Raw genomic sequence first — 25,709 nt, 5'->3', positions numbered from 1 at the left:
TGAGGTTCCTTCTTCCATCAGCCAGATCTTGCCTGCCCTGGGGCCTGGTCATGGCAGGATCTGATCCATTTTCTTCATACCTTATTTGTAGAGCTAGTTAAAAACAAAGCAGAAGTAGTCTCACCATATAATTATTGTGGTTATTTCAAAATGTTACATTCTTTTATTTTAAATAATTCCAGGAACTTTATCATTAAGAATTGGTGAGGGCATTAAGAATTTTTCTGATCTCAGCTTCAGAGAACTCCATGAAATTAAGTGACCCAGAGCAAGCATGTCAAACTCGCGGCCGGCAGGCCACTTAGCCTCGTTTAAATAACGACATGCTTGCTGTAGAGACCACCCGAGTTAAACCCAAAATATGGAGTCTCTTCTGGTGCTGGCTCAGTCTTCGGCATCCTGAACAAATGTTACTTGTTCCATCCTGCCAGCCAGATGCTAATAGAGCAGGATTTTACAAGCTTTGGACAAGGATTCAGCTCCTTTTCAAAAGTTTATAAGGACAGTTTCTGTCTCCAAAATAAGGTCAACATGGAAATAAATTCCTCTGCTTAGGAAATTGATTATTCCTTGGCCTGAAATAATGACTGCAGAAGGCTGCCACACCTGGAACCAGAGACCTACTCAGATACTCAGCAGGCCTGGCCTCTCCTCAGCCAGCTGTGGTCCAGTTGGAAACACGCCGCCTCCCATTACCTCTCCTTTCATTCCTGGTCATTCCAAAGGTGTAATTGCTGAACAAGTGGATATTAGTGATGGAGCTGACGGGCACAACAAATTCTTGCCTATTTCCTACTTTTTAGAGACTTTGTAAAACAACCTTTCTTAAGTAGCTGGGCCCTGCAGAAAAATATTCAAACATTTCACCTCTGAGACAGAAATTTATACCTCTTCATGGCATAGATCTAAAATACAGAAGAGGCTATAAAAATAAACCTGCAAAGAACTAAGATTCCTAGTGAGGAATTTTTTTTTCTAGATGCTGAGTTAGAGGCTGCTCTGGTTCTCACTGTATTTTCAGAGACCTTTGTTTCTGGTGTGTAACACATTCACCACGTGATGGCGTGCCAGGCATTTCATTGCTGAGGGAATGGCTCGATGCATGGATTCTAAGAATGCAGCTTGTAAATCATGGTTAGCACCTCTCAACAAGCCCCATTCCACCTTGTGGATAAAGAACAGAATCAGCTTTCCACAAAATGTAAAATTGCAAATAGCTACTAATAACCAAATGTGCACTATGTGCCAGTCATTGTACTAAGTGCTCTTGTAAGTATGAAATTAATTCTGACATCTATGCAAAGAGGTAGATAGAGTTGCTATCCCTATATTACAGATAAGGGCACTGAGGCACAGAAAGGGTAAGAAATTTGCCCAAGGTAGTGGGAGCCAGGTTTTGACCCCATACTCTCTTCAAGTCATTATAGCATGCTGCCTCCTTAAATAAAAAAAAAGGTTGGTGAGCAGCGAGGGAGGTGAGAGTTAAATATCTTACATGTAAAACTTCAGCCAATAAATCTATTTCATTTTAAAGTTTATTCATTACTGTTATTTACCTTTTTAATACCATTTTAAGATTTTTCAAATGGATTTCTAATTCATTTTAGCAGATACTGGACACTGGTATTCCAAAGTAGATGAATATTGTTGATTTCATATTTCATTGGTCACAGAGGTATTAGGATTTCTAACTCAACCCAAAGCAAGAGTGAGGATTTGCATTCAACAGGCTTTAGGTCTATAGTTTTAAGTATGCTATGCCTAATGAAGAATAAAAAACCAGTAAGTCATCAGAAATCAGGAATAATTAAAAAACAAACATAAGTATTTCTTCCATAGTCCCTGCTTTTCTCTAAATTGCCTTATATGTACTGTACACTTCTTACCGGTTTGTAGCAAATCAAGTCTTCTTTAACAGTGAACATATGCCTAATCAAAACAAGTAAATACAACAGAAATTTATCCTCCTCTGGCTTTTACTGGTTTGGGAAGGCATTTTCCTTCTGTCCAAATGTTTTGTTTTTTTTATTCCCCACCCAAGGACGTTTATTATTGTTGTTGTTGTTGTGTGTGTGTGTATATGTGTGTGTGTGTGTATTTATTTATTTCAGAGAGGAAGGGAAAAGAAGAGAGAGATAGAAACATCAGTGATGAGAATCATTGATAGCCTGCCTCCTGCGTGCCCCCCACTGGGGATCCAGCCTGCAACCTGGGCATGTGCCTTGACTGGGAATCGAACCATGACCTCCTGGTTCATAGGTCAACACTCAACCACTGAGCCACGCCAGTTGGGCTGAGGATATGTTTTTATTGCTCTCTAGAGAGAGGAAGAGAGAGAGACAGACAGACGGGTTACACCCTCCTCTATGCACCCAACCAGGAATCAACCCGGAACCTTTTCGGTGTGCATGACGATGCTCCAACCAAGTTTTGTTGACAAGAGATTTAGAGAGTTCTCTCGACAGCCTATTCCTGAGTCTAACTTCCTTTATTTTACCCACACTAACATAAATATCAACTTAAGCTCATACTGTAATTCAAAGGAAATGACAGAATGGGAAACTATATTTAAAAGTTATACTGGGTTAGGAGCTTAAAGAGGACCTAGAGGCTTCCCCAATTAATTATTGGCAAAGCTTCACATTCATGTCAACAGAGAAGGTGCAGCAGGGAAGGACTTTAAAAGGGTCACAAGGTTTCCTGGAGAGCAGGAATTCCCATTCCCTAAAGTGGTCATTGCGCAAATCAGAGACATGTGGAATTCCTTTCTCTCAAAGCACTGATGTCTGATTGCATCCACCTCAGCTGCCACTCAGCTGGCTAAAATTACCAAGAAAGGCCCTGTGTTTCGAAGCGATCATGGTTTGAATCCTGGCTCCTCTACCTACTTAACTGTGTGGGTGGGTAAACTACTTAACCTTTCTGAGCTGCAATTACCTCTCCTCTCCCCATTGTTTTAGATTAAATTACAGAAGAAATGTCATGTACCTAACACAACTCTAGGCTCATAATTTGAGGACTGTAAGGAATTTAGCAGTGTCCGGCACAAAGTAAATGCCCAATAAGGGTTAGCTGCAGTTACCAATAATCTTGGAGTGTTGGTTTCTTCTTTGTGCCTACTACCTTGGGCTCCTTTATTGCTCATTAGTACCTGCGCCACTGCCTGGGGGGAGGGGGGGAGGGGAGAAAAGCAGAGTGGAAAGCAATAAGCTCTTTGGACAGATTAAGTGATGAAATAATTGCTGAAATTAAATGTAGAGATAATGTATGGATTTAATTTCTTGTTTTCTACCTGTCTCCTAGTAGCATAAATAATTGAGAGCTAAATGTTTTATCATCAATAGCAACATTGTCTTCATCAGGGACTTATTCACCTGGGCAAAACTTTATCAAAAACTGACCTAGGATCCTTTCAGGAAACCAATAATACCCTTATTAAAAACAAAAAAAAACAAGTAATGACTACCTGAAAAGGCCCAAAGATATTGATATTACATGTGGGTAAAACATTTTCAAACCCAGAGAGAACATACTTCAGCTTGATTACACGTCAGATTCATATCTTCTGGAATTATAAGTCAGAACGTCGGAGGTTTTTGCTAAATGTCATGAACTATCCTGTCATCTCCCGTTATATCCTATTGCTGTTTCAGAAAGTTGGCCCTTTGAATTAATTTTTGTCATTTCAAGGATAGCAGTTGTTTTGAACCCTAGAGATAATTATCAGCCTTCTCTTGCTTAGCAAGTGCCCTTGTGAGGAGAAGCACTTGGTGAGACAGGCCGAGGTTGAAATCCCAGCTCTGCCGCTGAGACCTTGGGGAAGTTAACCTCTTTGGGCCGCTTCCTCATCGGCGCGGTGGGACTCACAGTCCTTCCCGGGGCTTCGAGGAGAAACGGGCGGTGTGGGAGAGTGCCACCATGGTGCCTGACAACAAACAGCAGGCCTCCAGTGACTATTCTTGCTCCTTCCTGCCTCCACCCCCTCAAGTAAATTTGTCGGTAATAATGCTGTGCCTTTCTTGTGTTTCAGGATGTGCTTTTGGGGGGAAACAATGGCTCTGGTCTGGTGAAGGATCCATGTTACTTGGCTGGCCCTGGACCCAGGTATGTGTGATGCCCTCTGCCTATGAATGCTGCTAGAGTTCAACGTTTCTATGCCTCTGAATAAGAAATTGAAATGTGATATTGTGATGTTTCATTGTGTCCTGTGCTGCCTTCTCCATTTGTCTAGGTTGTGGGGAACTTTTTTATTTATAGATGACTTTCTCTAAAAATGACACTTGTTCAAAGTAGATTCTGAATGTGTGCTGGTAAGGCAACGTTTGGCTTCAAATAAGCTTCGCATCAGAGTAGTTCGTGGATATGCTCTTCTCATGCTCACCTGTGCTCTCACACATGGGGCCTCTCTCATGTGGCTGATCTCTTCCAGTTCTGTGTGCAGAGGGCCGGCCTGGTGACTAAAGTGCTCAGAGAGGATCGAGCATTTCACGAATGGCTTCACATAGGGAGGCAAACAAACGCACAGGAAGCACCTGAAGTAAAAAATAACGCTCCTAAATCATAATGTTTCAGCACTAAAGGATCCTATATAATAAAAGCCTAATATGCTAATTGTTCCCTTGACTGGGAGTTTGACCAGGGGGTGAGGCCGGCCACAGCCAACCACCTGCGGCCCCTCCACCCAGCTGGTCCCGCCAGGGGAAGGGAGGCCCCGGCCAGCAGCCGGCAGCCACTAGAGACTCTACCTGTGCACAAATTTCATGCCCTGGGCCTCTAGTATAATATAACAGAAAAAGTCATTTTAAAAGTTTATCATCAGCCCTAGCTGGTTTGGCTCAGCAGATAAAGTGTCGGCCTGTGGACTGAAGGGTCGTGGGTTCGATTCCAGTCAAGGGCACATGCCTAGGTTGCAGGCTCGATTCCCACTTAGGGATGAGTGGGAGGCAGCCAATTGATGGTTCTCTCTCATCATTGATGTTTCTATTTCTATCCCTTTCACTTCCTCTCTGAAATCAATAAACAAATTAAAAATTAAATTTAAAAAATGTTTATCATCAAAATCATTTCTCCCAGGTAGAAAAATATAATGGGCAGTTATTTAGAATTTGAATTTTTTAACTAGTCACATGGAGCTAAATAAGTAGAAAATTCCAGTGTTTCCCCTGAACCATATGCCTGTGTATATGTAGTTTTAGTGCGGCATCATAGAGCTAGCTACTATAACCTACTTACTAATGATGGTGCATTTAAACCCTCCCTACTACCTGCCATGTTTTTCAAGCCAGTACCCTAATTTTTATTATAATTCATGCAGACATTTTTATTTTAATTCATGCACTCTTTTTCTTTATTCACCTTCTCAATAAGTCACCCTAAAACTGTCACTTAGGAGCAGCCAGCGTGGTCAGGAAGTGATGTTAAGTTCCCACCTCCACTGCCAAGAGCAGCCTTCCACAGTTCTCTGCTCTTGCTCCTGTGACTGGGCCTAAAGTGAATAAGTATTCCAGGTGAGGCCGAGGACTTTGTTTAGTTTGGGTGCATTAATTAAACACTAGAGACAAAGGAAAACTCAGTGAACTAGAGCACTGCCAAAAGAGAACTGGTCTGAAGTCAAAGGTGAGACTAAACCCAACCATTAAGAAATCAAATAGCTGCCCTACCTGGTTTAGCTCAGGGTGGATAGAGCGTCGGCCTGTGGACTGAAGGGTCCCAGGTTCGATTCCAGTTAAGGGCACGTGCCTGGGTTGCGGGCTCAATCCCCAGTGGGGGGCGTGCAGGAGGCAGCCAATCAATGATTCTCTCTCATCATTGGTGTTTCTTTCTCTCTCTCCCTCATTCTTCCTCTCTAAAATCAATAAAAATATTTTAAAAAATAATAAATCAAATAGCTCATTCATAAACAAGGCTTAAATAGCCCGGCCTGTGTGGCTCAGTGTTTGAGCTTTGACCCATGAACCAGGAGGTCACCGTTCAATTCCTGGTTAGGGCACATGCACATGTTGCAGGCTTGATCCCCAGTGTGGGGCGTGCAGAAAGCAGCTGATCAGTGATTCTCCTTCATCGTTGATGTTTCTATCTCTCTCTTCCTCTCCCTTCCTCACTTTGAAATGAATAAAAAACATATTTTAAAAAGCTTTTGAAAAAAAAATAAAAAGGACTGGAATAGACATTTCTCCAAAGATGATAGTCAGGTGGCCAACAAGCATATAAAAAGACGAGAGGCTTGGTGCACGAAATTTGTGCACGGGGGTGTGTGTCCCTCAGCCCAGCCTGCACCCTCTCCAATCAGGGAACCCCTCGAGGGATGTCCAACTGCAGTCGGACATCCCTCTCACAATCCAGGACTGCTGGCTCCCAACCACTCGCCTGCCTGCCTGCCTGATTGCCCCTAACTGCTTCTGCCTGCCAGCCTGATCACCTGCTAACCACTCCCCTACCAGCCTGATCAACACCTAACTGCTCCCCTGCCAGCTCGATTGCCCCTAACTGCCCTCCTCTGCAGGCCTGGTCGCCCCCAACTGTCCTCCCCTGCAGGCCTGGTCACCCCCAACTGCCCTCCCCTGCTGACTCAGTCACCCCTAACTGCTCTCCCTTGCCAGCCTGGTTGTCCCCAACTTCCCTCCCCTGCAGACCTGATTGCCCCCAACTGCCCTCCCCTGCAGGCCTGGTCACCCCCAACTGCCCTCCCCTGCAGGCCTGAGTCCCCCCTAACTGGCCCCCCCCTAACTGCCCTCCCCTGCAGTCCTGATTGCTCACAACTGCCCTCCCTTTCAGGCCTGGTCCTTCCCAACTGCCCTTCTCTGCAGGCCTGGTCACCCCTAACTGCCCTCCCCTGCAGGCCTGGTCCCCCCCCCCCGCAGCTGCCCTCCCCTGCAGGCCTGGGTCCCCCCCCCCAGCTGCCCTCCCCTGCAGGCCTGGGCCCCCCCCAACTGCCCTCCCCTGCAGGCCTGGGTCCCCCCCAACTGTCCTCCCCTGCAGGCCTGGTCCTCCCCTAACTGCCCTCCCCTGCTGGCCTGATTGCCCACAACTGCCCTCCCCTGCAGGCCATCTCTTGTCCACATGGGGGTGGCCATCTTGTGTGTTGGAGTGGTGGTCAATTTGCATATTACTTCTTTATTATATAGGCAATTCTACATCACTAATTATTAGAGAAATACAAATCAAAACCTCATTGAGATACCATCTCACACCCATTAGGATTATTAAGATAACTATTATTGAAAGAAAAAAGTGTTGGTGAGGATGTGGAGAAATTGGAACTGCAAAATGCTGCAACTGCTATGAAAAACAATATGAAGACTCCTCAAAAAAATTAAAATAGATCTACCATATGACCCAGCAATCCAACTTCTTAGTATTTATCCAAAAGAGTTGAAAGCAGTGTTTTGAAGAGATATTTTCATACTTATGATTACAGCAGCATTATTCACAACAGCAAACAATCCAAATGTCCATCAGTAGAAGAACAGCTAAACTAAATGTGGTCTGTTCACACAGTGGAATATTATTCAGTTTTAAAAAGGAAGGAAATGCTATGACATGGATGAACGTTGAGGATATCATGCTAAATGAAATAAGCCCATCACAAAAAGACATGCTCGATGATTCCACCTACATGAGGTATCTAAAGGAGTCAAATTTATAGAAACAGAAAGTAGAAAGGTGGTTGACGGGCCTGGCGGAGTGGGGAAGAGGAGTTGTTGCATATAAGGTACTAAGTTTCAGATCTGCAAGATGAAGTTCTGGAGATCTGTTTTGCAACGACGTGAATGGTTAAAGTAGTAAAATTTATGTTACGTGTTTTTCACCACATAAAAAGAATGCTATGAAGGAGGGGGGAAATGAGACTAATTGTTCTCAAACTCCGTTCTTGGATATTAGGATTCCTGGATACAGATCAACAGGTGCTTGCCTTGCACACTCTATTATCAAAGAGACTCAAATGAAACCTTTCTTATCCTATCTTTTGTTCTTGAAAAAATACAAAACAGTTACCAAGAAGAGGCATTATCAACCAAATTAAGCGAGCATTTAACTCAAATAATACCTTCAAAGATTAAACAAACTAAAAACATTATACCCAGGTTTCCTGGGCTGGATCTTAAAGGATAGGGGCTATCCTCTTTTATTGTATGATTTAGTGGTGTCTTCCCTGAAAAGCCTCCAGATACAGAGGAAAGAAGGTGAAGGTACCCGAATTAGTCATAGGGCAACAGATTCTAGTGGACTCCATGTCCTATTGGAGGATGCTAAGTTTAAAAATAGTTTATATTGTCCAGTTTAAAGAGCAGTTGGGTAGAAGAGACATTGTTCATCAGACATTTACTAACAGGGTACTGTGTGCCAAGGATGCCAACATGAATGAGACAGGCAGTGCAGGGCACGCCTAGCAAGCCTCCTGCCTCTGGGCTTCTCGTATACCCATTTGTATACGAGAAGTATACCCGGCAAGTACCGAGCAGCCAATCCTAGATAGTGAGAGCGTCCTGGTAAAAACAAACAAATAAAACCCACCTCTAAATGAAAAGGATCTGTGATGGAAAGGAAGAGGTTGCATCTGAGAAAGAGAGAGGAGGGAGGGAGAGAGAGATGGGCCCCTCATTCAACTATGCGCATTTATAAAAAAGAAAAACCAGGGCACAGGAGGGGCTAGTTTGGTCTCTGCGGTCTTTCTCTTCAGTATGCTGCATTCCTTCTGCCACAAGCACTCAGACAATTTTGTGGCAGGCCTGTGCCGGCCTCTGACTTGGGGCTGAGCCGTGCTCCCTGAGGACTGGGTCTGCACCATGAGAAGGGCCATCTGCTCTCCAGATTCACTGGCATGCTAGTCAGGAACTTACAGATGGTGGTTTGCTGGAGATACCTTTTCTCCTCACATCATGGCCAGCAGGCGGGCAGTGCCGCACACTGCTGTTTTCTTTGTTTTGTCCTCCTTTTTGTCCTGTAGAACACAATAACAAAGGTATTGGAAGGCGCTGGGGTTTCCTTGGAGCCTGGCTAGGGGATATTTGTTTAACTCACCATGCACCCTGTCTGTCCAATTCTGTCAGTCTTTCTCCCAAGGTAACTGCTTATTAGCTCCTTAGGTGAAAACCCCTCCCCTTCCTTTTACATTCCATTTTAAGAAATGAAAACACTAAGAGACTACGAGACAGTTGTAAATAAAACCTTCAGATTCAGCAGCCCCCGCAGATGCTTTCTGAACAGACCTCCCCCACGGGACGGCAGTGGGAGAGAATGAGGCAGCATTCTCGTCCCCCGAGGCCGGGGCTGGCTCCAGAGTAGGCCTCAAAGCAACTGAAGAGATGTACCCACTTGTTTCTTTCCTTTTATAACCTGAAGCCTGTCCTCAAAGCCACCTTTTGTGGGTGGTGAGGGTGGGAGGTGGGGGCAGCGAGAGAAGGCGAATTCAAGCAAATGCTATGTGACATTTCCCTGTAGGAGGTCATGCCTGTCTGGCATTTTATTTAAACTCTGTTCTTTGCATGAGCAGCTGGTGGGGGAGGGAGAGAGCATGCAGCTTCCCTGGCAGTGCTTTGCCCGCCTGTGCAGTGAACCTGGGCTCAGGGTTTGCTCCTGCAGAGCCGTCATGCTTGTGCTTGTGTCCTGCTCCAGGTCCCTCGGTTGTCCAGAAAGAGGCGAAGAAGAGATGCTAGTGCTCAAACACCAGCCCAGCCCTCCATGGGGTGGTTCCGGCTGCAAAGCAGTTGGTGCCTCCATTCCCAGCGACTGTCCCAGACAGCTGGACCACCAGAGGCAGGCCAGCAGGATGCCCTGCCCCAGGCCACTACCCACAGGGCTGCCAGGGCATCTCACAGACACCAGGGCAGGATCACTGACCCCACTCAGCTCCGCTCTGCCTTCCCCTGCCCCCTCCAGCCACTGTCCACAGGCTGCCGGTGATCAGCCGACTGGGAGGGACGGTCAGACGGGCCAGCAGCCTCTTCCGCCCTACACCCCAGCAGTGACTCACAGGAGCAACGGCCACAGCCTGGCCCAGCCTCCCCGTCCTAGAGGCCAGGAGCCCCACAGCCCGGAGCGCGGGGCAGAAGAGGGGAAGAGGAAGCAGCCTCCCCCACCTCGTGTGAAGTGGGCCCACACTGTCCGAGAGAACAGCCTCCCCGAGGAATCCTGCTCTCCCGAGTCAGCAAGCCTGAAGCACTACAAAAAGCAGCAGAACCTCCCAAGTTCAAGCAGCACTTCCGACCCAGACACACCTCTTGGGGTCCCGAGCACTCCAGGGAGGATCTCCCTCCGAATATCGGAGTCCGTCCTGCAGGCCTCCCCACTGCCTCGGGAGGACTACGAGGACGAAGTGTTTGTGAAGGACTTGCACCCCAATGCCACTTCCCACCCCACCTTCGAAGCTCTCCCCCTACCCCCACCCCCACCCCCTCCCCCGAGCCAGGAAATCCTGGTGAACAGCTGGGAAGACTTTCCTCCTCCTCCTCCCCAAGCTCTGTGTGAGGCACAGCTGGACAGCGAGGATGGCATGGAGCCCCCTGCGAGGTGAGTGGGCAGATGGGGTAGGGCAGGCCCTTAGCTAAGGAGGAGGGGGTTTCCCTCACTAGTAAGAGGTTTTCACACTCCAGGCTTCCTAGACCCTCCTGCTTTTGGCCACAGGAGAGCCCTGGTATGGAGGGTTTTTATAGAAGCTCAGCCCCTGGAGCTGGCAGGTTGATTCTCTTGTTACCTTGGGTGGTGGTTATACAAGCAGTCATTGGGCAGCAAGGAGTGAGAGCAGTGAAAACGAAAGCCCTCTCCCAGGAGGCATAGTTCGCTTCTATGGGTCGACATCAGTAGCATCCCTCCTTCCTGCCCACGCTCTGAGTCGGTTAAGGAATGAGAGATAAGAGGAAGGCATACAGCAGACAAAAATATCACTTGCATTACTGAGAGAGCTGATACGGAGAAATGGCTTCCATCCGGACACTGAGCCCCCAGATTAAATAGGTTTACCTGCCTATTCACAGGCCATGCCAGCCATCCACACACACATGTGAGTCTATTTTATATATAGGGTGTCCAAACAAATGTATATACACATTTTGAATAATTATAAAGGCAGTATTTATTAAAATACATTTCATTTTCAAAATTGAGCTATCAGCTGTTTAAGTATGTATACATTTTGGGGGGACACCCTGAATAGATGGAGGGAGAGCGAGAGAGAACGCAGGAGCATGCCTACAGGCAGCCTTGCTCTTAAACAGAAGAGCTGGACTATGAATGGTCCAGCTGTGGTTAGCATCTCTTTCCAAAGACACTAGGAAGGAATCGAGTGTAGGGCTGAAGGTCAGTAACACTTAGGAAAACCTGCTCTTGGAAGCCAGAAGAATGAGGAAGAAGCATTTCCCAACACACACTCCTTAGGACAAGTGATCTTTCACAACACGGAATAAGACACCCACCCACCACATTGCCTGCTATCACTCTCAATACCAGAGTGATTTACCCCTTCCCTCTGTCCACCTGGGCCCTTCAGAAAGTTCTGGAATATGAATTCCTACTTGATTCATCCCCCTTAAGAAGTCACACGACCTCCCCATGAGCAATCAGTTGAAGGCCCTTAGGATGCTCGGAAATGTGACCGCCTCGCCCCACTCCCACCAGCCCAGTGGTGACAGCTCTTTCACCCTCATCCTCACCTTCCTATTGACTGTTTCTCACCACCTCCCTCTCTTTTTCTTTTAATATCCAGTAGCTCCAGCAAATCTGCCAACAGGACAGTTGCCAAGGAAAGGCCCGTGCCTGGGGCAGCCCAGTCGATTGGCCATCAGATACCAGCTTCCAGAACCCAAACTTCCGTCAGAGGTTCCGAGGACCACGGGCCCAGCCCGCCCCCCACCTCGGGCGCCCGGCCCCAGCATGCTGGGCCCCTCGGCTGGCAGCCAGGCCCAGGAAAGCAGCCTCCCGCTCTGACCCAAGGCCTCGTCCACGACCTACTCAGTGGGACTCGTGGTTTAGAAGACAATGCCAGTCCTGGTCCTCAGAAGACGTCAGAAGACATCAGAACGGAGGTGCTGGCCAAGGAAATTGTCCACCAAGACAAATCTCTGGCAGACATTTTGGACCCCGACTCCAGGCTGAAGACCACCATGGACCTGATGGAGGGTTTGTTTCCTCGCGACGGTAACTTGCTGCAGGAAAATGGCGTGAAGAGGAAGGCCATGCAGAGAGCTGTCAGCTGCCCAGGACACGAAGGCAAGAGGTAGGTCCCTGGTAATGTCCCCAAGCAGACTTACAAGTGAAGTCCACCCACGGGTGATAAATCTGGGGCTACTTACCTGATCTTGTCCTGCTTCTAACGATCCTGACCCAACAGTGACATTCCCTGTCAGCTTTCGGGGGATGGCTCTGAGGTGTAGGAGGTGGGACAGACTGGCCTTGAGTTACCATGCTCTTGTCCAACCATAAAAAATAATCCTATATAATAAAAGGCTAATATGAAAATTGTCCCCTAGACTGGGAGTTCAACCGGGAGTTCAACCAGGGGGTGGGGCCGGTGGGCCAAGGGCTCACGGTTCCTCCCCCCAGCCGGCCCCGCCCCCAATCAGCCCCCTCACCCCTATCAGAGGCAGGACTGGATGGCCAACCTCCCGCGTCCCCTCCCCCAAAGCCAGCCCAATCAGGTGGGCCTGCCAGACCCCACCTGTGCATGAATTCGTGCACCGGGCCTCTAGTAACAATAATAGTCTTAATACTTATTGTTCATGTTCTTTGTGTCAAATGCATTCATTTCTTTAGATAATCATCTTGTTTAATCTTCACAAGAACTTTCTGAGATAGCTACCAGTTTGATCTCCATTTTACAAGTGAGGACATTGAAGCCCTCCCATTCTCCATCACTCACCTTTACAGAGAGTCCCACAGAGGGCAGTGCTGAGGGGGATAGAAATGAACACGATAGAGCACCCCCCCTGCAAGGCGGAACTGAACGGGTCTTTGTAAAAAGGATGAGAGTCTAGAGACATTGATTTGTATACCACACTGACATTCACCTTTGAAGAGTTAGGGTGAATGCTCGTGTTCTAAGAATCAAGGAAGGTCTGACTGGGACACACCCGTGGTTTTGTTCAGCCTCTGAGCCTCTGCCCCTGAAGCTCCCTGAGCCACACATGTTACAGCCCCATAACCTGTGCCAGCGCCCAGCCCCAGGGGGCAAAGGGACCGTGAGAAGTCTTTGTTTCATTCTTTTGATTTTTCCTGGGTTATTGAATATCTTCTTGCATGTTTGATTTCCTTAAAGTACTGCTATGGGAAAGATTTAGAGTAGTTTTATTTTCTTTTTAGTTTCCAATGAAAACTGAATTGACAGATTGGAACTCCACAGTTAGTTCTTCCAGACTAAATAAAGAGAGAGCATTTCATCTAAAGTTGGATGTGCATTTTAGAAATTTCCAATGATCTCACTAAATTACAAGAATGCCATATTTTGTTGGGAGAGGGGAGAAAGAACGAGTTATGTAGTACTTACGAGCTCTTTGATATCAGAGGCTTTCTTAATACAAGGCCTGAACACTAAGTCACCTTGTCCATCCCTTCTTCTTCAGATTTGGCAGAAACAAATTGAGGTGAAGTTGACTTACCTAGGGTCATGTATTTGGCAAACATTTACTGAGCACCTAGAGTATGCAAGACAATGCACTGGGTATCAGGAGGGACCCAAAGATGAATGTTTGTGGGTGTGCCAGTTAGCTCACCATGAATGGTTGTGGTAGGTCAAAACAGGGGGCTTCTAGTCACTTCATTCTGTCCTCTGACCACTTGCTGCAGATAGATCAGTGTAATGTATAAGTACATCCTTAGCATTTCCTAGTATTATTATGGAGAACCTATGTTCTCAGTCAATTTAGAAGTGAAATGGTCATGTAGCTGTTGCAGGAGGAATTTTAAAGGATGGCATGTGCCATCTTCTGGTGGGAATGAGCATCGCTCTGTTGTGGGTGAGGCTGCAAATATCTATTGTGAAATTTAGTTATCAAATAAATGCATGAGAAGCCCATTTGTAATGTCATGAATATATCTGGGCAGCAAGGGGAACATATCAAAAAACCTTTTTCCTATTTTTTCAATTAACTGAATTAGATGTAATTATATTGCTTAGAGCAGAGGTCCTCAAACTTTTTAAACAGGGGGCCAGTTCACTGTCCCTCAGACCATTGGAGGGCCAGACTATAGTTTAAAAAAAAACTATGAACAAATTCCTATGCACACTGCACATATCTTATTTTGAAGTAAAAAAACAAAACCGGAACAAATACAATATTTGTATTTGCATGTGGCCCGCGGGCCATAGTTTGAGGACCCCTGGCTTAGAGGAATAGTCCCACCACGCAGAAAACTAGTAAAGACTTTTATGGGTTTTTTTATTCCACAGTAAAATGATGGTCTAGATCAGCCGTGGGCAAACTACGGCCCGCGGGCCGGATCCGGCCCGTTTGAAATGAATAAAACTAAAAAAAAAAAAAGACCGTACCCTTTTATGTAATGATGTTTACTTTGAATTTATATTAGTTCACACAAACACTCCATCCATGCTTTTGTTCCGGCCCTCCGGTCCAGTTTAAGAACCCATTGTGGCCCTCGAGTCAAAAAGTTTGCCCACCCCTGGTCTAGATGTTATGTAATGTTATAGTATTGAACAGTTGAAATACCTCTTTGAGAGAGCCCAACCTACTTCCATAGAGTCATTTATTCAGTGGGAAGTCTGAAAGGCACCTTAATCTATACTAATAAAAGGGTAATATGCTAATTAGACCGGGTCGACCAGACATCTTCTGGATGTCTGATTTCTTTCCGGACAAAGCCACCAGGGTGGGGGCCAAGGCAGAGGCAGTTAGGGGCGATCAGGTCAGCAGGGGAGCAAGCAGTTAGGGGCGATCAGGCTGGCAGAGGAGGGCAGTTTGGGGCCATGAGACAGGCAGGCAGGCGAGCAGTTAGGAGCTAGCAGTCTTGGATTGTGAGAGGGATGTCCAACTGCCTGTTTAGGCAGGGATCGGGCCTAAACTGGCAGTTGGACATCCCCCGAGGGGTCCCAGTTTGGAGAGGGTGCAGGCCGGGCTGAGGGACGCCCCCACACACACACACACGAATTTCGTGTACTGGGCCTCTAGTTATAGTAAAACAGAGAACAGTAGGTATCAGGTTTCTCAACTCCTCATTTGTTCCCCAGCCTTGAAAACCCCTGCTGTGAAATCAGTGAGTAGATTTCAGACCTTATATACATTGAACAGCAAGCTCCAGATTTCTGGGGTTTATATAGGATGTCAGGCTTAGGGAGAAGGAATATTGACAAATGTCCAAGTAACAATTATAGTGTGCATCAGAAGGATAGTGGGAACCCTGGAAGAGTAGGAAGTAACTTAAAATCTGAGATATGTGCAATAGCCTTAAAATACTTTCACAGCGATTGAGTCCTGGCTCCCCACTGTCTTTCTGTGAAATGGGGAGTCAATATCCTTCTTATATTTATCACAAAAGGAGAACCATGCAGAGAGGCAAATGACTTGCCCAGAGTCATCCGGCAAGTCCGCAGGCCTGATCCCCACTCCTCCCTTCCCAGTACTGCCTTTGGTGGCTTTCATCCCAAGTTTGCCTGGATTCAGGAGCTCTACCCATGGTTATCACTCATTAGTAACTATTCACTAGTTAGTTCATCCTAATTTCTAGGAGGTAATTGAACAGGATTTTTTTACACATTTCTGAATGGAGAGACCTGGTGAAATGAAGCTTCTGGTGTGTGCTGTGTATGGCTCTACTTTTTGTTCTTTATGACGCAGGAGTGAAGAGAAGGAAGCAGTGGGCATGTTGGTCAACTGCCCTGCCTACTACAGCGTGTCGGCTCCCAAGGCTGAGCTTCTGAACAAAATCAAACATATGCCAGAAGAGATGAGTGAGGAAGAGGAGCAGGTGGATGTCAATGAAAAGAAGGTAAAGAATTGGGACCTGTGTTTTGTTTTCCCCAGAAAGCCAGTCAGGGTCCCGGCAGGGTTACTCAGTAACGCCCCTTAGGGCAAGAGGGAAAGGGGCCTGTCACATCACCAGTCGCGCCCAAACCATCATTGGTCTCCGGACTTGCATGGCACTTTGAGCAATTTCCTCACAGCCCCCCTGTCATTTTCACTTTTATAAATGACAAAAGTGAAGGTTAGTGGCTATTAGTTATTTCCTAAAGGTCTTATAGCTGGGACTAGACCCCGGTTCCCTGCCTCCTAGTCCAGCACAGAGACCACAACACTGTTCTCGAGGCCTGCGGAATTTTCACTCATGATTCATGCGCAGAAGGAAAACTAGAAAATCTAGAAATTTTAAAGAGAGACTGGATCATCAAAAGACACTTTGGAAAAGGGAATGTTAATCTTTAAATTCCCCAGCTCTCTTTGCCATACCCCAGTGAAGAATAACTTGAAAGCACAGCATTGGAATTTAGCATTTGATACTCTTACAGAAATGTTCATTGCTAAGCATTTTTAAAATGACCATGCTGCTGCTGTCTTCCCCAAGCCACGGAGATCTAAGCTCGCCTGTGCCTACAGGGGAGAAGTTCCTGCCGCTCCACTTTCCCTGCAGCCCAGAGGGCTGCCTGGCCCTGTGCTTACAGCCCTCAGCTCAGGCCTGTGTGCTGAAAGGACTCTTTGTTAAGGCTTGCCTCTTGCTGAGTCTGGAATGTAAATGGTTCAGTGGTACCAATTCTAGGAGAAACTTTCTCGTGTGATTCCATTCACTTATTTTAGAATATGTGTCCTAAGCCCTCGTGTTTATGTATTGGAATGAGACCACAGGATACAGACCCTGGGAGCAGGAAGTTATGGGGCAGGAAGTCTTAGGGGTTTAGAAGCACCTCCTTCAGTGGTATTCTCCCTCCAGCTCAGGGGGCTCACAGTGCCAGGACTGACTTGCTGATGCAGCCACTGTGGTAACACACTCTCTCCCAGCCCAAGGTTTTCCCTTTTAAACATCTGCTTCATAGCACACCTCATATCCCTATCTCGGTGCTGCTGAGCGCCCCCATTGCATGGGTCCTCTGAGCGGGGGAACACACCTAGCTCTGTTCTGTCTGTGTTTATCCCAGAGAGGGAGCTACATAAACCCTATTACAGGTATCAAGCTGCCATGACATCTTTAAATAATGGAACATTTTACTTATTTTTTTCATGTAGATATACCCTGCTTTACAACAGCAGTGTGGCATATTATTCATTGCTTTGCCCTCCACATCTCAATTTTATTTTTAACCTCTTTGTCATCACTTTATTATCACCCTCTCATTCTGAGGATTATGTGGCACAAAGTATTTTTGGACTGAGTATATGAAGGAAGAGAGGATTAATCCTCATGGGAAATAACATTAGATGCCATTTATTGAGTACTTCCTATATTCTAGGTGTGAGCTTTTTTTCTCTTTTCTTTTTACATACCGCTGTATTTATTTTCACAAAACTGGATTGTCACATTTTATACTGAAGTAATCGGAATGAGTCAGACAAGAGGAGATGGGGGCATTCAAGACAAAGGAGATGGAGTGGGAAAAGACCTAGAGGTGTGGAAAAACATAAGGAGTGTGTGTCTTGAAGAAAGGAACTTCTGGTAGCTTGGTATTTTGGAATATAAAACAAAGTGACTAGCCCACCTGGTGAGGCTCAGTGGGTGAGCATCGTTCTATGAACCAGTGGGGTCATGGTTCAATTCTCAGGGCACATGCACAGGTTTTGGGCTGAATCATCAGTAGGGGGCGTGCAGGAAGCAGCTGATCAATGATTCTCATCATCGATGTTTCTATCTCTCCCTCTCTTTTACTCTCCGAAATCAATAAAAACATATAAAAAACAACAACAAAGTGACTAAATTAGAAATGACCAAATTTAGAAAATAAAGGAGGGCCACATACAGCAGGAGATGATGTGGGAGGATCCACTGGAACCACCTCATGATCACCAGGGGCTTTGGTGTGAAATGCTGGAGGGTTCGATTTCTGCCTTCAGCAATGGAGAAACCTTTGAGAGTTTTTTGTTTGTTTTGATGAACTACAAGTTTACGAATGTGTAATAGAATTTTTGTGAGTGGTACTTACATTTGCATATCTGACTTGTAAAGAGAAAATATGTGAACGTGACATGAAGTTGAAGGCATCTATTAAAACGTTCAGCATAAAGTTGAAAGTGCAGTCCTCCTGATGTACAAGCTTTCTAACAATGATTTTCAAAAATGACACATGGTCAGTATTCACTCCCCAAGACTGTCCTGAGGCAGAGGGTAGCCTTTCACCAACTTTTGCACAGTAGAAATTTGTTGCTCAATATTCCAAAGTTATTAATACCCTAAGGTGCATATCTAGGCATGAAACTCACCAAAAGTCAGTGGAAACTAGAGTCCTGATTTATTAATGTTTGTTAAATTGAAATTGGCATTTTAAATTAATTCCATTTTAATATATTTTCTATTTATATATCCAGCCTAGATGATGAATTATAATATTCCAAGTAAATATAAGCGTTACTTAAAATATGAAACACTTTCATTGTCTGAACTTCTGACATACATAAAAACTAAAGACAGTTTGATACCAACTCCGTAGCTAAACCCTGCCATATCTATTGGCAAAAATCTGCTTGAGCAGAGCCCATGATTCTCGATTCTCAGGGCAAAAGGCATTGGCTTAGAGACTTAGTGGAAAATTTTAAAAGGCAAAAAGAATCTGTTGTTCCCTGGAATTGGCTTTCCCCAAGAGATCACTAGTGACCCAGATGGTCTCAGCTGCCCTTTCCGTTCCTCCTCCTTCAGTCTTGAAGTCCCAGGCTTCCCTCTGCTCTGTCTTCCTTTCAGCCTGAAAAACGTCCCCTAGCATTTCTTTAGAATAGGTCTGCTGGTGACACATTCTTTCAGTTTTTCTTCATCTAAGAATTTTGCTGTCGCTCCTGAAGAGTATTTTCACAGGGATTCTGGGCTGCCTGTTCCTTTTCTTTAGCATTTTAGAATTGTTGCTGCACTTTCTTGTTTCCACGGTCTCCGGTGAGAAATGCAGTCATGTAAATACTCGTTCCTCTCATATGCAATGTGTTGTTTTTCTCTGGCTACTTTAAAATTTTTCTTCTTTATTTTTGATTTTCAGTAGTTTGATTATGATGTGGGTGGGCCTGATTTTTTTTTGGTTTATCCTGTTTGGGTTTGCTGAGCTTCTTGATTACATAAATGTATGTCTTTCACCAAATGTAGGACGTTTGCAGCCGTTATGTCTTCAAATATGTTTTGTGCGCTGATCTTCCTCTTCTCTTTTTTGGGACTCTGGTGACAGGACACAAATGTTAGACCTTCTGATATTGTCCCACAAGTCCCTGAAGCTCCGGGTTTGTAGTTGTTGTTGTTGTTCAATCTGTTTTTTTGTCACTTCTTCTGGTTGGAGAATTCCTATTAGTCTATCTTCAAATTCACTGACTTGCCTGTCTCCATTCTGTGAGTGATTTCTTTTTTTAATTTCAAATACAGTTTTCAGTACTAAAATTTCTATTCAGTTAGCAAAGAAATAGACACGACAAGAAACTGAGAACTTCTCTCCCTTTTCATTTCATGGGTGCTTGCTTTTATCATGGAGCATCGTTATAAAGAGTATTTTAAAGGCTTTGGTAATAATCCCAACATTGGGGTTATTCTTGGTGTTAGTGCCTGTTGATGATCTCCCCCTGAATTGCTCACATTTCATTGGTTCTTTTTATCCTGGGTGATTTTGTATTGCATTCTGAACATTTTGAGTATTACGCTGTGGGACTCTGGGTTCTGTTAAAATCTCCTGGAAAATGTTGACTACAAGTTGTAGCCCACCTCTGGGTGGTGGTTCAGAGACTTGGCTGTGTCCCACACTGGAACCGTTCAGGGCTTAGCCTGGGACTTGGGCAGTTATTTCTATCGCGTTCCATTCTCAGAGTCGTTGCAGTGCCTCTGTGGGTCTGTCCCACACACGTGCAGCTTGAGGGTGAGCCTAGGACTTAGGTCAGTTCTGCACAGAATAGGGGATCTTTTCCAGCTCTCTACTGTTCAGTGCCCCCCCCACCCCCACCCCACTCTCTGGCTCCCAGCAGCCCCTTTTCCTGGGCATCTGGCCAGAAAGACACATTCTCATGGTTATATAGAAAGATAAGTTCTAGCAACAAGTATAGCAACCTGAGCGCTGTACCATTCTGCACTGCTGGGACCACCCTCAATGAAAGAGGAGGAAAAGGTAGTGAAGATTCCCCTCGTGCTCTTTGGACCACAGGTCCTTTTCCCAGTTGCTCTGACAGAGAGAAGGGTTTTCTCTTGGAGTTTAAATGCAGGAGCCTCCCCTGCACAGTGCATGCAGCTCTGTTTACGTGGAGTCACCTGTGGTGGGGGCAGGGCAAGAAAAAAAAGAGAGAAGGGGTTTCGAAACAGGAAATCCCCCCACTCTTGAGCTTACAACAGCCCCTGTTTCTCATCCTCTGGTTTTAAAGGCAGGGCTTTTCCTGGAGTTTTTGCCACCACACTGTCTGTGTAGTTCTGCCTGGGGGCTGTTCTCAGGTCAGAGCTCGCACATAAACTCACCCCCATTATGGATATACTTCGAGGCTGCCCGCCCTCCGGGTCACTGCCATAGTTCACTGAGCCCTCTTCTGAGCCTAGGACGTTGGCTGCAGTAAGCAGGGAGAGAGGCTTCAGGGGGTTATGCCATCTTGGCCAGCATCGTGAGTTACCGCCCTCCCCCCCCCCCCCCCCCCACGCCAGGTTTATCAGCAGGGAGATCTGCATTGCAGCAGCTGTGTGAGGACACAGGGACACACACACACACACACACACACTCACACTGTTTATCAGCAGGGAGATCTACATTGCAGCAGCTGTATGAGGACATGGGGACACACACACACACACACACCATTTATCAGCAGGGAGATCTGCATTGCAGCAGCTGTGTGAGGACATGGACACACACACACACACACACACACACTCACACTGTTTATCAGCAGGGAGATCTACATTGCAGCAGCTGTATGAGGACATGGGGACACAGACACACACACACACCGTTTATCAGCAGGGAGATCTGCATTGCAGCAGCTGTGTGAGGACACGGGGACACACACACACACACACACCGTTTATCAGCAGGGAGATCTGCATTGCAGCAGCTGTGTGAGGACACGGACACACACACACACACACACACACACACACACACCGTTTATCAGCAGGAAGATCTGCATTGCAGCAGCTGTATGAGGACATGGGGACACAGACACACACACACACCGTTTATCAGCAGGGAGATCTGCATTGCAGCAGCTGTACAAGGAGGAAGAGAGGGCAGTAGGGAGCATGTCACAGCTGTCCAGGGAGTGACGGCACAGGTCTAAGGGCAACAGTAGAAGCAGTGAGAAACGGATTGAAAAAAAAGGTAAAATAGAACCGGTACCAGATTAGATGTGAAGCATGGAAGAGAGGCGAGGGCCGAGGATGACTCCCACGTTCCTGGCCGAGGTTGAGTGTCGTGACTGAAACAGGAAAAGCAGGAAGGTCATTTAGGGAGGGAGGAGAAGGAGCTTCGTTGAATTTAAAGAAATACTGTTTGTTGTGTATCAGAGATTCCCGATACCGAGAGACCATACTAAGTAGATGGGACAGCTTTCTGGCACCAGCCTTCCCAAAGGAAATGGTGAGGAGCCGCTCTTGACAGAGGACCTCTGTATGGCAGTCGGGTGCCCCGGGCCTTTCTGTTTCGATGGGTCACACCACAGGAGAGAGGCTTGATTCCACTGCTGTCACTGGACAAACGGCCCCTGACTTCTCTGGGTGAACTTCAGCTAAGAAAACAGCCCGGGGTTGCTGCCTGGATCCTCCCTGGGTTTTCCTAGCAGGCCCTGAATTCCCTGCCCCTGAGCCCCGCCCGTGGCTAGGAGTCCTGAATTACTCTTGTTTGAGAGGAAGACAGTCAATCAGCAGAGGCCAACTGTGTCTACATGACATATTGGCAACACTGTCAGCACAAGTTCTCGGAACAGAAGGTGAAGCTCGGGGGTGGGGTGGAGAGACCTTGAGTATGCCCCTAGAGCAGGGGGGCGAACCTTCTTTCTGCCAAGGGCCGTTTGGATATTTATAACACCACTAGAGGCCCAATGCACAAAGATTCATGCAAGAATAGGCCTTCCTTCCCCTGGCTGCAGGCACCACCTTCACTCCGGCCCGGAGCCGCCTCTCTGCCTTCGCTCTAGCCCAGAGCCACCTTCCACCTCTCACCTTGTCACGTCAATTTGCATATTCCCTCCTTATTGGCTGTGGGTGCCGCCATCTTTATAGCGAAGTGATGTTTAATTTGCATATTACTCTTTTATTAGATTGGATTTCCCATACAAAATTAGCAACTTAAAAATTAGCCTGCTATATTTGGTCAAACATTTAATTAACTCAGCCCTAAGACCTTGCCAGGGCCAGACCAAATGATTTCATGGGTCCTTTCGTGGCCTGGATGCCCCCCACCCCTGCCCTAGAGGCATCTCCCTAAAATGAGTAGCATGTGCTCTTCAAAGCGTTGCCTAATGTTAATGATAGCACACTCGCACTCACACAAATAGCCAGCATTTATTTGATGGGAGCTTCATAATATTCCTATCGGCTATTTTAATGCAGCGATTAAAAGCCGAGCCAGAGGGCCTGGGTCTAAGCCTGGCTCTGGCACTGTATAGCCACATGAGCTTGGGCAAGTTAAATAAGTAAAACCTGGATAATGACAGTATCTATCCCATCCGGTGGTCGGGGGTGGCAATGGACTAGTAAAACACTTAAACAGTGCCTGGCACAGAGGAGTTCAGTGCAGAAACATTACTTGTTACTAGTTTTAGGCAGGTCTTATTATCCCCCTGCTGTGGTGAGATGAGCAGGCCCAGACCCAGAAGGTCAGTCGATGCCTGATGGTGACTTTTCTGTCACAGCCCGTCTCCTGACTCCTGGTCCGTGTTTTCCCTGGAGCAGGAAGGAGATGGGACAGGGCCCAGTAGGGTTGCTGTGTGCAGATGGTGAAGAGGAAGGGAGGGCCTGCTAAACTATGTTTAGAGAAAGAACCCTTATAAATAGCACCTCACACAGGTTGAGGTAAGTTTATCCCAGATGAGAAGTGGATAAATGCCAGGGATTTTGCAAATCGGTAGCTCCCAAGAGACTAGTATGTTGTTGTTTTTTAAAAAAAACACACACACCCAAAATACCTCTTCTCTCTCTCCAGTGAACTCTGCAGGAAGTTGGTAGGTTTTTTTGGAAGAGATCTATCTGCTGGCAAAGAAATGGCTATTTAGTATAGCCAGCTTTCCCTTGCTGCCTTCAGTTACTCAAATCCCTTTTAACTGCATTTTAAAATCCAAATGTCCATATTTTAAGGGCGTGGCAAAATTTAAAAATTCAAATACCATTCAAATATGCAACATTTGGGCCACAAGTGACTGAGTCGACTGCTTAGTATACTTGTATTAGCATATATGGCCGAGCTGTTGCAATATCATATTACGTCCCAGCAAACAGCTTTCAGAAATCACAGTGCCACAAAACGTGTATTGGTCCTCCCCAAAGAAGCCTTCATGGGCCACTCCTAGGCCTTTTCATCTCGTTCTGCTCTTACTCATACCATGAAGTCTGGAGTTCACAGCTCTGAGGGTGTACAGCTCGGCCCAGCATTGATGCCTTTGGAAACCAAAGCAGTGAATGAGACTACTGAGCCTGATCACAGATGGCTGATCAGCTGTGTCAGTTTCTTTGGCCCGTCCTTGCCCACTGAGCTCTGCTTACTCGGTGGCTACCCCTTCAGCACGAGAATATTTCAAGGACAGTACAGCCTGACTTAGATTGAAAGAGCCTGAAAAAGTTGGGGAACCAAGTTCAGGAGAAATGCAGAGGAAGAGTTCTTGCTTATCTTCACCACTCACCCCTACATGTGAGGACAGACTTATTCTTACTGGTTTCTGCTTATTTGCAAATTAAAAAATTAGCATACTGTCCCTTAAAATACCAGCGACAGCGCCATAATGAGAATTTTTTAATGATATGAATTAAATTATTAATAAAAGTGCTTTGAGTTCCTTCACACAATATTAATTTCAAAGGAAGTAATATAAGGGAAAACCAGAGGCTGTTACCTTTTCTTTCCACTATTTAGTTTGTTAAAAGCCTTTTTTGAGACTATACTTCTCAAGATGAAGTTGAAATGGATTGCAAAACACTTGAATAAGCAGGAGGCCTTTCCTTTGGTTGGAGTGAGAGGAACATTGCTGCTCAGTTAACTACCTCTTGGGACTTGGGTATAACCTGGTTTTCTCTTGGAAAGTATCATCCAGTGGCATTCAGAGTGACAAGCCTAGGAAATGCAAGCTAAGAGGTTAAAGAATCCTGGCCTGACTTCATGTCCCTGTCAGGGTCTCAGTCATCGATCTGAGGGTCTCAGTCAACCTAACCCTGACCGGCAGGATTGTGGGGCGTGGTGGTAGCAGGCAGTGCTTCTTTCCCCACTGCTGTCCATCCGTGTCCTTGCTGTTCCTATCACAGGACCTGACATCACAGAGCAGGAGCGCAGCATCCTGCTGGGAGGTTTGCTGGAGGTACCTAGCAGGTTGTCTTGCAGGCAAATACCATAGCTACCAGCCAGAATTGTTTTTTGGAAAACAATGAATTTTCTAGGAGACTATAAGGAAAGTTAAGCAATTAACACTAAGTAATAGTCTCTCCCACCTGCATTTTTCTGGGCTGAGACTCTTTAGTTGAATATTGTAACAACCATATCTATATATATAAAAGCCTAAGTGACTGTCCGACCGGTGGCTATGACACACAATGACCACCAGGGGGCAAACGCTCAATGCAGGAGCTGCCAAGCTGCAGTGACTTGGCAGCAGTGGTTCTCAGGTGACGCACCCGGAACCAGAGAGGTGGGAGCCCAATTCTGGGATTTGTCACCCGAGAACTTCCCTCTCACAATCCAGGACCCCTCGGGGGATGTCAGAGAGCCGGCTTCAGCCAGGTTTCAGCTCGATCCCTGTAGGCCAGGCCGAGGGACCCCACCGGTGCACGAAGCCGTGCACTGGGCCTCTATTATACACGTAGTTTTCCATCACTAAAATTGTCTTTTGCATTGACTTCGTCTTAACAAAATAGCTTGAGGAATTCTGAGATTATAACCCATGATGAGAGGGTACAGCAGATAGGAATGTTTTTTAATCCTTACCCGAGGGTATGTTTATTGATTTGAGAGAGAGAGGAAAGGGGAGAGAGAGAAATATAGATCAGTTGCTTCCCATATGCTCCCCAACCAGGAATCAAACCTGCAAGCTTTTTGGTGTACAAGATGATGCTCCAACCAATTTGAAACCCCTGGTCAGGGCCAAATGATATTTAATTACCCTGCAGCCCCGGGATTAGACATGTTGAGAAGACAATAGGATGTCACCCAGAACTTGGACATTTCAAGAACATTATGAACCTGACTTAGGATTGAAGTATATCTCGTGGGCCAACTCCAAGATGGGCAGATTGTGTAGAAATAAATATTCCCCTTTATCATTGTGATTATTTTATCCTCTGATGCTGAGGTTGAAGAAGTAATACAAAAAGTCATCAGTACCCTTTAATTCTGCTAGTCAAAACTATTTCTATTTTTCCCTTCCTTTTTTTAAAAATATGTTTTTATTGATTTCAGAGAGGAAGGGAGAAGGAGAGAG

The 25,709-nt window shown here is 46.1% G+C and overlaps 1 protein-coding gene across 2 annotated transcripts in view; it reads left to right on the top strand.

Moving 5' to 3' along the window:
* SHROOM3 (shroom family member 3) overlaps nucleotides 1–25,709 on the top strand; it is a 157,376-nt gene that overhangs the window by 123,228 nt on the left and 8,439 nt on the right. For both annotated transcript variants that reach the window (XM_070394489.1, XM_070394480.1), the window contains 4 exons: nucleotides 4,031–4,104; nucleotides 9,616–10,509; nucleotides 11,702–12,211; nucleotides 15,783–15,933. In XM_070394489.1, coding sequence (XP_070250590.1) covers nucleotides 4,031–4,104; nucleotides 9,616–10,509; nucleotides 11,702–12,211; nucleotides 15,783–15,933 — 1,629 coding nt within the window. The remainder of the gene's footprint in view (nucleotides 1–4,030; nucleotides 4,105–9,615; nucleotides 10,510–11,701; nucleotides 12,212–15,782; nucleotides 15,934–25,709) is intronic.

This window comes from Myotis yumanensis, unplaced genomic scaffold (assembly GCF_028538775.1).
Source record: "Myotis yumanensis isolate MYYU_CA2020_CCGP unplaced genomic scaffold, mMyoYum1.0.hap1 SCAF_1, whole genome shotgun sequence".
Classification (NCBI taxonomy): Eukaryota; Metazoa; Chordata; class Mammalia; order Chiroptera; family Vespertilionidae; genus Myotis; species Myotis yumanensis.
The sequence above is the reverse complement of the archived record's forward strand: the minus strand, read 5'-3'. Positions and strand labels throughout refer to the sequence as shown.